We start from the raw sequence: 13,706 nt of genomic DNA on the forward strand, positions 1-13,706 counted from the left end.
AGCAACAAGAACAAAACCACTCAAGCCCAAAACCACAACATTCCAACCCAATTTATGACGTACTATGTAGCAGTACAAACTAGCTCTAAAAAAATTCAGCAGTTGAATGTTACTTTCTTTCAACCTTTTTATTTCTCAATGCTGAGTCAAAAGGGAAGAAAACATCCACTGTAAACTATTTCTCTCAAACTGATGACACTGTTAAACTTGAAGGAAATTATTCTGACTTAATTTTATCTAATAAAAGTAACAAAACAGAAGTTGCTAAAATAGAGTTTAGCAGAGTTCATAACAAAAAGCATGACATAATCTGCTTTAAAAATGTCATAACCACAATACAATTTAACTTACAAAAGGTTTTCATGTTGAAACAAAAAAAAAATCTAAATTAAAAACCCCAAGGCTTAACAATTTAGATAACAGATTATGGCAGTGACGTACAGAGCTTGGCAGATGTTTACTAAAAGTAAACAGTAAACTTGCTTACAGAAGACAAGCATTACTAGTATACTTAAACCACCTAGAATCCACAAAGCTGAGCAGCAACACTTTCTCCATTTCCCTCAGTACAGCTTTCATGAGCAACGTTCTGATTTTGCCAGTGACAACTCTTACAAAGCAAATTCAAAACTGTTTATTTGGTAGCTTCTACAGAAACAAAATTAATTCAGCCAGTAACCTGGATTGAAGGAATTAAAACAAATGAGAAATGCTAACCATGGGGTTTTTTGTGTTAACCATTTCAGTATTCATTTTATATGTTATGCTATAATTTTAAAATGGAAACAATTTTCACCATTGAAAATGCAAATAGCACTGTTAGGTTTGGCATCAAAGCATATGAAGTGGGGAAAAAAAACCCTCTAGTGTACCCATCTAAAAAAATATAATTCCATTTGAATACAAAATGAGAACTGTCATTTCCTTATTATTGACAAAACAGGAAAAACAAAGTTTGTTCTGTGGAGTAGTTTAGTCTGATACAAATGATACAAAAATTTTCCATGTGTACAGGACGAAAAGATCTGACTTAAAGCACCAGCTATCGGAAGGATTTTAACACTGTATTGCAAAATTATGGGAAAGCAATAAGTGGTTTTAAAAGTAAACCTCAGTCAGATGGAGTTTTAAAATATTTACACTCTAATGTAGATATGATAAATATTTTATCAAAACAATGTATAATCTGCTGGAGTATATAAAAAAATATTCCCAGCCAAACTGTTTACAAAAATGCACCATCAGTGAAAAGAGTTAGGGACTACCAGTTTACCAGAGAAGTCCCAGTTGAAACACAGAACACACATCCAGCATTAGAGTCAGTATTGATTTTCATATTTCTAAAACTGTAACACATTATTTTAATTGTAAGTATGTGCTTCAATATACTTCATTCTATATGATTCTAAAATGATTTAAAATTGACACGATGAAGAGAAACATCCACAGCTTACATACAGAAACAGTAACTTCAGTGTCATCCATCCCTCTTTTTTACTAAAAAGCTCTAATTTGGCCCTGATTTAGAGAAGTGTTTAAGCAACTGAGCAATGTTTACACTGCACTGAAGTCAGTACGCATCAGACATAATCAGTAACTAGGCACATGCTTGTATGAATTTGAGGCCTACAAAAAATAAATTGTAACAACATCTAAATTCTTAAATATGATGAAAGATTGCACTGAAAATCTGGTTCAACACTGTCAATGTAAAAGCTGTGCAACGTGGCTTTTCAGTTTGAAAAGTCTTCAACAAGCTTCCAAGTAAATAAGCTCACCAACTAGAGTTCTAACCAAATACTGAGTCTGTAAATGCTTCTATCACACACAAGGTGGTACAGACTTTATGCTTGGCTAATACTATTTTAGAACAGCCTTGAGGCCATAGAGAAGCACTTTCCACTATCAGCCCAAGCCTGAAAGTATCTCTGGCTTGACAGCACAGAATCCTGACAGTGTTCTGCTCCCTCGCATCTACGCAATACAGTCTAGGTAAAGACTCAGTACTAAACAAAATTAATTTTTTTTTGTGCTATCTGACCTACCAGGAGTAACTGATTCCCTAGATTTTTCATTTACACCCTTGTACCTCCTCTGAAGTCAGCAGAAGTGTTTTTATTTCACTGACACACAGCACTTGCATTGAAATTTTACTTTTTACGTGTAGTGCTTAATTTGCTGCTAAAACCTATGACTTCCACTTGCTGTCCACAGAGGACCAAAGGTGCATTTCCATACAGATGTGCTCGATCTCTGAAACACCATGCTGTAATAAAGCAAACTAAATCCTGTTAAATTTACAAAGATCTCATCATCTAAGGTTTTAGTCCATACAGACCTAGCACAAACCACGTACAGCACAGTATCCTAAGGTAACTAGAAAGATGTTTGCATAGCAAATCTTCAAATTTCTCCTATGGAACAGATGAAGCTGATCTCCAACACAAATTTCAATCACAAGAGTGCAAAGTGGTGCTTAATCCTCACTGTCAGCTTCTCTGCCTCTCTGTACCTCTACTCTCTTCTTCACTTTGCTAACAGCAGAGGACTTTTGGCAAAAGAAAACAGTTATTTCCATCCTCCATTTCAAGCAAGTTAGTGTCACTCATTAAAAGCAAGAGGGGAAACCTCCCCTGGGCTTTCACCTAATGTTTTTTTGCTTGAAGAGAAAGAACATCCCAACCCTTGGTTGCCTCTATTAAGTGTCTCTGTCCATGACTTATCCATTCTTCTTGGTCCATATATACTCTCCCACAAAACCAACACTTAAAGAGACACTGAAGTGCTTCAGCTGGTGAAGTTTCCACCACTTGGTAGTTGTTTTTGTGGGTCTTCTTTAGCTTCATTTTTAGCATACTCCGCTTTTTTGCTTGGTTTCCTGTCTCAGCATTCTGAAGAGTAAGACGCTTCCGATAACGTTTGACACCAAGACAACTACTTGTCCTTTCTGACAGAACTACTTTCAGGACTTGACCTTTATACTTGTTGATAGTCTTCATGACATTAATTATCTCTGGTGAATCAACATCAGGATGGTTTAGTACCACAACTGGCTGATTACGACGAGGGCATTTTATCAACTGATTCGTTTTCAGAGGAAGAAGTCGAAGACGTCTTGCTGTCAACAGGTATGACATATCAGAACTTGAAGTGGTTTCCGACTGAGCTCTTGTTTTCCTCTTAGGAAGTTCTCTGAAGCTTGTTTGTCTTGCCTTATTTTTGGGACTTTTTGAATAGGGCTTGCTTTGCTTGCTCACATCACTGCTTTTCTGAAATGCTACACCAGTTTGCTTGCTGTTATTTTTAGCACTTGCCTCTCGCTTTGGTCTTCGCCTGAGTGATATAGTTTGAGACTCAGTACTTGGTTTGCTCTGATTAGGCAAACATGGGAAATTGCTGCTGAGTGTCTCAGAAACACTGACGGGGACCGGGCGAGGCAGAAACATTTCATTGCGATGCACAGGAGCTGATGTTTCACTCCTGTTTTCTATGCCACACGAGCTTTGACTGCCTGTAGCATTCAGCACTCTCAGCATCGTCCCTTTGGGGATAAACACTGGGGTAGCAACATGGGAATTTTTAGTTACCCTATTTTTAGAAGTTCTTGCAAATGTAAAGAGCTGATCTTCACTGTGTTCTTCACTACTAATCTCACTTCTTCCACCATGTGCTTCAGACAAAGTCGCAGGTTGTTCCACTTCAGTGGCACAAACAGCTCCCTCACAGCTTGCTGAACTTTCTGGAGGCAAAAGCAACTTCTTACTAGAAGCCTGACATCTCAAGGGCACAGATTTCATGTTAGGTTCAGCAGCAGACATGAGTTGAGCAATCTTTCTACACAGCAATGTTGCTGATTTCTTCCTACGTGTTGTGTCATCCCATCTGACATCCTCTGGAACATTTTCAGTCCCAGAGCTAAGAGAAAATACAGATGAAATAACAGGTCCTTCAAAAGGACTGCCTTTATTTTCCATCTTCTGTAGTTCAAGTGATTCCAGAAGATGACTACTCTTTTGGCTTATGGTTTCAGTTCTCTTTACTTTGCTCAAACCAGATGGTATATCCTCAAAAGCTGGGGTTTTAATAACATGTAAGTTTTTTCCTACTTCAGAAGACGTAATAGATTTTTTATCAAAACCCTTTCCAGCTAAATGTGCTTCTGTAGAGCTGACTGGTAAACTCCAACGTTCTTTGTCATCTCTCTTCACAGACAATGTATCCTTTTCTTTATGGACAGCAGAAAAATTCCTGCCCTCCTGAGCAGCTTCTACTGAAGCATTCTTGGAACTTTTCCCTTCGGAAACAGAAGCGTATTTTGGATGGTATGTATCTTCACCTTCTTCATAACAATACAGATCACTATGCAAACTATTTTTTCCATCTACTTTCCCCCTTGAGGATTTAAGATCACATTTTTTTCCAGTACTGTTCATCACCAGAGATGGAGAACAAAGTTCTATAACACCTGAATGGACATCACTACCTTTCACCAAATGAAAGCATAATTTTGATGTATCTTCCCTCTGTATAGATACAGAGCTATAGCCTGAGACCTGAGAATCAGAAGAACAAAAACATTCAGAATTCTTGTCATACGTACTATCCAAATTAAGCTGGTTACTAACACTGGATAATTTGTTTACATTCACTTCCATAGTTAGTAACTCATCTGGACACACAGAAGATGTTTTCTTTACTTCTGCAGATCGTTCTGTAGCTTGATTCTCAAGTTCCTCTTCTGCACAGTTCACAGGTTTATAAGTTGCTTCTTTCATAGGAATTAGTTTAAGAACCAGCTGCTGTGCTCCATTCACTATTTTTAACTCTACTATCTGAGCTAAACAGTTGGAAGGGACTACAAGTTCAGATGGTGCAATTACTGTTAAAGGCATCCCAGGTTGTAAAGGCTCTGTTTTTGGAGAATAAACCTCAACCTCCACACTTTGATTCTCACAGACACTCATTTCAGATGGCTCCAATATTGTCTTATCCTGGACCGATGATGTGTTTATGCTACATTCTACATTTTGAGATGAGCAGACTGTTTTAGTTGCTTTACTTGGAATCTCACAAACCATATTTGAAGACAAATTTGAAAGTTCATTTTGGAAAGGAATTTTATTGTATTTCTGCTTTTTATATAAAGTGCTTTGACTCTGCTTCTTTTGCTTGTGGTTCATGAGAGTATTTGACAGTCGTTTTCTGGGTGTTTCATGTACTCTTCTCGTATGTTTAACAATATAGTCATGTCTAACAGCACCATATTCACAGTACTCACACTGATATGGAAAGGTTCCAGTGTGCTTCACCAAATGTCTCTGGAATTCTCCTTTGGTGTAGGATACATAATTACAGTGGGAACAAAGAAATTTAATTTCTTCATGCTGCCCTACATGCTTTTTATACTGTAAAGGATCTTTTGTTGAAAATCTGCATTTATCACAGTAGTATTTGCCTGGCAGAAAATTTTTTACTTTAAACGTTTTCTGGGTTTTACTTGGGGTTTTTCTTTCACGTTCTTCATAGTCTGCAGCATTGGCACCCTCAGGAACAAAATCAAAAGCTGGTGGTTTAAAATGACTGCACTTCTTGCAGATGAAATTTCTGTCTTCAGTCCACTCAAGCTTCTTATGTTTCTCTATATCCTGCATTGAAATTTTCTGAACATTTCTGCACTTTATACAGCTTATCAGTGACAACTTATTGTTCTCAGCCTCAGTTCCTTGGTAAAAGCAGTTTTGATCATCTGCCCCTTTTGACAGATTTGTTTTATCATCAGATTGCTTTGGGGATGTAGTTAAAGAATTATTTTTATCATTAATTTGGCCAGAGTACAATCTTGGTAAAATTTCCCTCATTTTTTTCAACTGCATTTCAAATGAAGCAACTCTGCACCATCTTCATTAAACACAAGAGCAACAGACAGAATGTTTTCTTGGTATTAGTCCTGTGTATATTTCTTATCAATCAATCATTCAGGCAACCAATCTGCAGAATATAAGCTTTGGAAGAAATGATGTTCAAGCAACTGCATCCATATTATATTCCATGTTCTTAGTCGATCAGCTTGCAACACTAAAGAATAAAAAGCAGAACATTAAGTCAATTAAGATTCAATGATCACTGAAATACAATGAACTAAAAATTGAACTATTAGTGGACTACAGCTGAATTACAGAGTGCAAGTCTACTGTCAATATACCACTGATTGTATTCTGCATATACAACCAATAACTCTAAAACATACCAAATTAAATAATCCTTCAACATTTGCTCTCATTCAAAACATTCCCAAATTTGTATAATTACCTGCTATGCATCAAAACCTGAAATACCTTATGGTATTTCTCCCATGTCATGAAAAATTTTACACTTAAGAAGCGTATTTATAAGCCAAACAAGATACTTGATAACAGAACTGAGCAGCAGAGTATGATTTCAGTTCATACATAGCCCTCAACAAGATATCATGAAACATGCAACTTCCATTCATATGTGAATAGCAGGGAAAGAGAATTTGACTATGATGGTTATTAGAAACACAGAACTATCAGTTTGTTTTTAAATAAATTAATTTTTAAGCTAGCATGGAAATTTCTGACATACAGAAGGAAGTTCTTTTTTAATCCGTGCCAATGTTTCAGATACAAACAGTCTTGAACACTAATTCATAACAAGATGTGATTTATGCTTCACATGTTCTGAAAGCAGTGAAGTCAAAACAATCTGTGGCTGCAAAATTAATTACTTTTTCTTCTATTAATATTACAGTGTAATCACTTCTATATATGTGGACAAGCATATAAATAATTCACTTCATCCTAATAAAACAGGATGTCAATCAAGCAAAATAAACAATGCAACATAAGGCAGAGGGAGATCAGTAATATCACTGTAAAACACCAAATTAACACATGCAATATGTTTGGCCCACAGGTTCCAGCACTCTGTCTCTCTACTATATTTAACAGGAAGATGATCTCAGCCTTTAAGCTTTTGGCAAGACTATGAAACCACTATTATTTGGAAAATAAACAATTCAATTAGGCTTTTGAGACATACATGAAGTCCAATCAACACCCTTCTTATTCTAACATCATTAGTTATAGACATACTGTTGCACACACTTGCAATCACAAACAGACTCAATTGCATGAGGTTACTTCTGTTTTCCCATACACCCCACAAAAGGCTTCTGCAGTCCAGATCCTCACCAAGTGTACCTACAGAGATTAGGGCCTGATTTGGACTCCAAAAGCACACTGCTGAGTTCACTTAAGCAGCTTCCCATCACAATAATCATATGGTAATCAAGAAATTAAACTACAACACTGGAAAGACATTGAGGTGCCTGAGCGAGTCCAGAGAAGGGCAACAGAGCTGGTGAAAGGGCTAGAGAGTACATCTTACAAGGACTGGCTGAGGGAGCTGGAGGAGTCAAAAAGGGGGCTCAGGGGAGACCTTATTGCTCTCTGTAACTACCTGAAAGAAGGCTGTAGTCAGGTGGGAGTCAGCCTCTTCTCTCAGATAACAAGTGACAGGAAAAGAGGAAATTGCCTCAAGTTGCACCAGAGCATGTTTAGATTGAGTATTAAGAAATAATTTTCATTGAAAGGGTTGTCAATAATTGGAACAGGTTATCTGTGGAAGTGGTGCAGTTACCTCCTGGGGATGGAGTTAACATCCCTGGGGATATTAAAGACATGTAAACTGGGCACTCAAGGATATGGTTTAGTGGTTAGCTTGGCAGTGCTGGGTTACAGGTCGGACTTGATGATCTTGTAGGTCTTTTCCAGACTAAATAATTCTGTGATCTTCCCAGTGGCTTGACAGGACTAAATATCTGATCCAAGTAGGTCTTCCAGCATCTTATGTGCTCACAACCCAGAAAGCAACCCTGCATTCTGATGCACTCTGCACTACATCAAAAGCAGCATAGCCAGCACATTGAGGCAGGCAATTCTCCCACTCTGCTCTCATGAGACCTCACCTGCACTGCAGCTGCATCCAGCTTTGGGGCCCCCAACACAAGGAAGATGTTCAGTGGACCCTCCTCTGGACCCATTCAAAGCTTATCACAGGGCTGAAGCACTCCTCCCATGAGGACAGGCTGAGAGAGTTGAGGTTGTTCAGCCTGAAGACATACACTTTCAAGTAACGAAAGAAGACTTTGAAGAATGATAGAAAGGGACTTTTCACAACAGCATGCAGTGATAGGACAAGGGGGAATGGCTTACAGCTGAAGAAAGCTAGATTTAAATTAGATATTAGGAAGAAATTTATTACTGTGAGGGTGGTGAGGCACTGGAACAGGCTGTGTAGAGAAGCTGTGGATGCCCCATTCCTGGCAGTGTTGAAGGCCAGGCTGGATGGAGCCCTGAGCAATCTGGTCCAGTGGAAAGCATTCTTTCTCATGGCAGGAGGTTGAACTAGGTCGCTTCCAACACAAACCACTCAGTGATTCCATGATCTTCCTTGTACTCCATCAGTATTGGCAACTTCTATATCAATGCTGCCCTAACCATAGGGCTCTTCAAAGTATTCTTATGTGACCACAAACAACAGTAAAAGTAAGTCAGAAAACTGGTTAGGGACAACATAACAAGCTTTTCACTCTTAAGCAGATGATGGGTGTACACTAAAACTCCTTAGTGGGTAGTTCTAGAACTGTAGCAATCTCATCTCATTGCAATGCAGACAGTTGTGAAAATACACACAATTTGAAAAACAAATCAATGGCAGCCTTGCAGGAAGGAGGAAAGCATACACGACTGCTGTATCATGATCTGGAGAATTTTCTTCAACCATCTAATGTGGATGACATCATGCGCTCTATTACCCTGATTCTAAAGAAGACTGAAAAGCAAAATGATTGTGGTACTTGAGATGGAACATCCTTCCCTGGCTACTACCACTTTCTAGACTTAAGACTAACCCGCAGAAGTGTGGTGGTAGGCCTATGTTCAGGACATCCACTGTTTTATTTCAGGAGAAGATAGTAAGAGATCCTGATAAGCTCAAGATCCAGACCAAAGATGCTTCATGCATTTCTATAGAGCTTTAAGAAAGAAGTAACATGGCATTTGAAAGGAAATGGGGAAGCTGTATCAGTATTTGCCTTTTTCTGCTGTTAACACTTTTCCATTAATACTGAAACTGCCCTCCATGTGAACTGAAAGCTAAGTGTGGGGAATTGATGCCATCAACATCCTTGACCACAAGAAAAGGTATAAACCTGAGAATTTTCTTGTATTTTTTAAACTCAGTAGATTTCACTTTATGGGAGAACACGGAAAAGAATCCTCAACCTTTAAGGGGCAAGAAAGTACAAGAAAGAGTCCAATATTTTCAGAACACTTCAAATTAACAGTTCTGGGCTTCTCAGTCCAAGACTATGCCAGAAAAATTTAACAGAGGTAATTCAAAGAACAGGCTAGTAATACTTCCAAATTTTTCTAATTCAAGCAGGTATATGTGGGAAAGTCTGGCGTGGTTTAAGCCCAAAACCACGTTTCCACTGTTACAAATACTGTGTTGCTAGAATGCAGGTTTCAAGCATTGGTGTGCCTGCATTCCCTGTGTGCCCAGGTTGTTCCCAGGCAGCAGCCAAGCAGCCACAGAGCCGCTTCCCGCTGTCCCACCCTCCCCTCCCTCAGCAACAAGGAAAGTAGAGGAGAGAAGAAGCACAGGAAAGTTTCTGGGTCAGGACAAAGGCAGTTAAACTAAGGAAAGAAGCAGGGAGGTGACATAAGGGAAATCACTCACCACCTTCCACAAGCAAACCAATGCCCAGCCAGTCTCTGAGCAGCAGGCACCCCGGAAGGCAACCCCCCTTCCACCCTTCTCCCTCTGCTTCCAGTTTTCATGGCTGAGCACAACATTGTATGATGTGGACTATCTATCCCCAGACCAATTCTGGGCAGCTGTCCCAGCTCTGTGCCCTCCCAATCTCTTGCCCACCCCATGCCTACTCAATAGAGTTGGGGGGGAAGAAAACCTTGAAGCTGTGCAAGCATTGTTCAGCAACACCCAAAACACCAGTGTGTTATCAAGACTGTTTTAGCCACAGCACTGTACAGGCTGCTTTCAAGAAATTTAACTCCATCCCAGCCAGGCCCAGCAAAAGGTAAAAAAAGGAACTGAATAACCAGCTGATGTCAAAGTAACATCTCTGCTGTCTTCCTCACTAGTTTTTTGCCATGTACCCTGAATACTGACCAGTTAATAACAAAGGTTTTGATACAAACAGCTCCAATTTATACTTATTTTGGCTAAAACAAGCCCAAAATTATATTGTAATTTCATGCCTATATTAAAATATTTTTTTCTGGTTATTTCAGAAAGCCAAGATCATCAATGTAGACAGGGAGCTGAACATTACATACATTCACTCCATACCACTGGGGAAGGTGGGGAGGGGGAGTAATTCCCCTAAAGATTTGTTTTGGTATTGGAAGGATTGGCAGAAACACACTTCAGAAGATTTAATTAAAAGATAGACAGTTGATTTTCAATTATAATCATATGCAGTGCACACAGACCAACCCAGAGATATCATTAAAGAAAGAACTCGAAGTCTACAAAGAGTCTCAATGGCAAACACAGGAATGGGATGGATGAAAAATGAAATAAGAGACACTAAGAGTGTCAAAGTCAATTCCAGTTACTGTCTTCACAGGAATTAATTCAGAAAAAATATAAAAATATTACGAAACACAACAAAGTACCCAAATTAGGAAACATTAAAAAAAATAGAGACGCCAGTTTGGCGAGGGCGAAAAAAAAGCACATGGAAAAATGACATCACAAGAAAGATAAACCAAATTTTCCCATTCACTCCTACCAAACATCTGCAATTCAGTGACATTAAAAGGTCATTCAACAAAACAAACATTTCCACCTTTCACACAAACGTATCATATCTTGAACATTGCTGCTCAAGACACAAGAGACTAACAGATGCACAGAAATTAAAGACATTCCAAACTCTGGACATCCCAGGTACATAAAGGTTAAAAAACAAAGATGCATTAAAACAAAGGAAAATAGGACAAAACATACTCTGCAGCCTGACTATGCCAAATTCAACCAGTACAAAGGTTTTTGCACTGCAGTAGGTTACAAACCACTGATGTGGCCACTGTCAGACTGGAAATTTCTATTTATTTCAAATACATCAAAAATTTGTTCATCATTTCAAAGAAGAATATGTACATTCTAGGGCTTTAGGTTCCTTTAGTTCAAACAACATGCTGCTACCAATGAAAAGGGTGTGATGAGCAGGATGCATTTAGCCTATGTGAACAAATAAATGAGCCCTTACTTCAGCAAAGCACAAATCACTCATGCACAAAGATCAAAGACTGCAGCCAATAATCAGGGCTGAATTTTGGTACTGAAAAGCCCATAGAAGTCATCCCTAAGAAAAGCAAGTTTAAACAGAAATGGAGGACACTGTGCATCACTGCATCAGGAGGATGCAGTGTATAAAATTTGAGCCACTGTGAAAAATTTCAATTTCTATGCATGCTTAAAACTACCCTGCCTGTATTTTGAATATATACATATACACATATATATACACACACACATATACATACTGACTGTTTAACATCAACCATCTCTGTTCAACAGAGTTAACTGTTCTACTGACCCAACTACACAGCTGCCAATTACCAGTCACTAATTTTAGGCCTAATGACTGGGAGAGAGCCAAAGTGCTTCACTCAAGTATTACATGTTGCATTAATTAAAATAATTAATTTTGTATTAAAAAACAATTCAAATACACCAAAGAAATTTTTTCTACAAGTATTTCTTCTTAAAAAGCCATTTTGTCTCACAATAACAGCTAATCACACAGTCGTAACAGTTCTTGGTTTTTAGCTGAAATTCACATGAGGTTTTTCAAAGCAAAATGAATGAAGAATGACAATGCAGACAATTAAGAAGAGCAAGAACCATGCACCAAGTTTTTAGAGCTCATTTTTATTAAAAAAATATACAGTTCTTTCACTCTACAGAAAAAAATCAATTACACTTAAAATGTTTATTACTTACAAAGTCATGCAAAACACAGACTGAAAGGAAATCATTATTTTTTGAATGCCTAAGTGAAAAACTGTCCAATATGCTAACGTTTTTTGGCATTGTATGGACGCAGGTACATGTATGTGCCATGCAGCATTCTACTGAAATGGAGGTCTGCTTCCCTGCGGCTCTAGGAACAAGGCCTAGCCTTATTTGTGTCTGAAAGAAACACATTTCTGTCATATCATTCAACTGCTTGGTGGTCTTCCTGCAAAAAGCTAAACAAGGCATTACCAAATAACTACTGGATCAGAAGCAGCATTCTAGAGGGCTCAGAGACATTTATACAGTTGTTTATCATTACATGTATGATCAATTTTTTAAAATCTGTGCTGTTCATTTAATCATTTCACACAATTTTCAACGATTTTCAAAGTCTTTCTGCATATCCAGAGCATAGTGACTAGTACAAAGCATCACCCTACTCTTGAGCTCTAAGGCCTGTAGGAAATAACAGCAAGGAAGTATGGCACTGAAGAAAATGGGAGAAGAGGGGGAAGAGTCCCATTAAAAGCACATATCCCTCAATCTCAAAGCAATCATGTGGATGTTAAAATTGATTTCCAGATTTCATTCCTGATACACTTATCCACATACTGTTTGTACGTGCAAGAAAAGAGCCTTGACTGCAACCACCTACTGCAGTAACAATGCACAACAGACTGCTAGAAAAATCCTGTAAAACACCACTAGTCTTCTTAACTGCAGAGCAGACTTTCTAAATTAAATGTACATTGCAGGACATTCTGGCTACATGTACGATAACACCAGATTATATATTTAGAAGAAAATCGGTTTATACGTCTAAATTACTTTAAGTGTCCAATGTAAGACTTTTCAATGATAGACTGTCTTGCAACAAAATTCAATATGGTATTCAATCAAGCCAATCTTATGCCCAAACACTCAAAAGGACCTTATTCGCACACAAAACACAGGATGTTCTATTTTTCTCATGAATGCATTTACTAACCCGAGAGCTCCTTTTCTTCAGGATGACCAAGACGACAAACCTGGACAACAGCTTCAGTCCAGACGGGTCCAAAGCGGCCTGATGGCGTCCACGAGACAGCAAGCACCACAAGCCTCCTTTTCCTGGGCACCCAGCCCACCCAGGCACCAGCGCCGCCGCCCCTCCTCCCCCGGCCGCTGCCGGCCGTGCCGGGCCCGAGCGCGGCGCCGCGGGGGCTGCGGAGCGGGAACTGACCTCACCGCGCCCCGCCCGCCGCGCGTAGAGCTCTACCGAGCCCGGCACCTGCCCGCGCCGCCGAGCGCCCGTGAGGAGCTGCCCGGTCGGGCTGTGCCCGGTCGGGCCGTGCCCGCTGGCCGTCCCGCCACGCTGACACTGCAGGCCGAAGGATGCGCTGCTGTTCCCGATAACCTCTCTACGCGCCTTCCCATTCCCTTGTGTCTCGCTAGGGTATGGTGTGGGGACACTGACTTGACACTCAGTCAAGTACTGCAATGGCGTGGTTGTGTGTTTTCAAATCCTTTCTATGAAATCCAGATGTCTTTTGACATTAAAGTGTTCTTAGCAAAATTTGGAGGGTGAAAAAGAGGATTTAACTGACTGCGTACTGCCCTGTAAAGTACCTTTAATGTCACTGCAATATCAA

The 13,706-nt window shown here is 39.3% G+C and overlaps 1 protein-coding gene across 2 annotated transcripts; it reads right to left on the bottom strand.

The window, feature by feature from the left end:
* Window positions 1-114: 114 nt before the first annotated feature.
* ZNF518B (zinc finger protein 518B) lies at window positions 115-13,263 on the bottom strand. 2 transcript variants are annotated; one of them, XM_039728901.1, is made up of 2 exons: window positions 13,104-13,263; window positions 115-6,075 (listed from the first exon to the last, which is right to left on the bottom strand). In XM_039728901.1, the coding sequence occupies exon 2, from the start codon at window positions 5,871-5,873 to the stop codon at window positions 2,646-2,648; it is 3,228 nt and encodes a 1,075-aa protein (XP_039584835.1). In that variant the 5' UTR covers window positions 5,874-6,075; window positions 13,104-13,263; the 3' UTR covers window positions 115-2,645. The 2 variants fall into 2 exon arrangements, with proteins under 2 accessions (XP_039584835.1, XP_039584834.1); XM_039728900.1 differs by having other exon boundaries at window positions 13,064-13,263.
* Between the last annotated feature and the right edge of the window lie 443 nt (window positions 13,264-13,706).

The sequence above is a fragment of the Passer montanus genome, unplaced genomic scaffold (genome assembly GCF_014805655.1).
Source record: "Passer montanus isolate IOZ18808 unplaced genomic scaffold, ASM1480565v1 scaffold67, whole genome shotgun sequence".
Lineage (NCBI taxonomy): Eukaryota > Metazoa > Chordata > Aves > Passeriformes > Passeridae > Passer > Passer montanus.

Bases quoted from the DNA above. Each gene is read 5' to 3' on its own strand.
- ZNF518B (XM_039728901.1), bottom strand. From the start codon at position 5,873: ATGCAGTTGAAAAAAATGAGGGAAATTTTACCAAGATTGTACTCTGGC.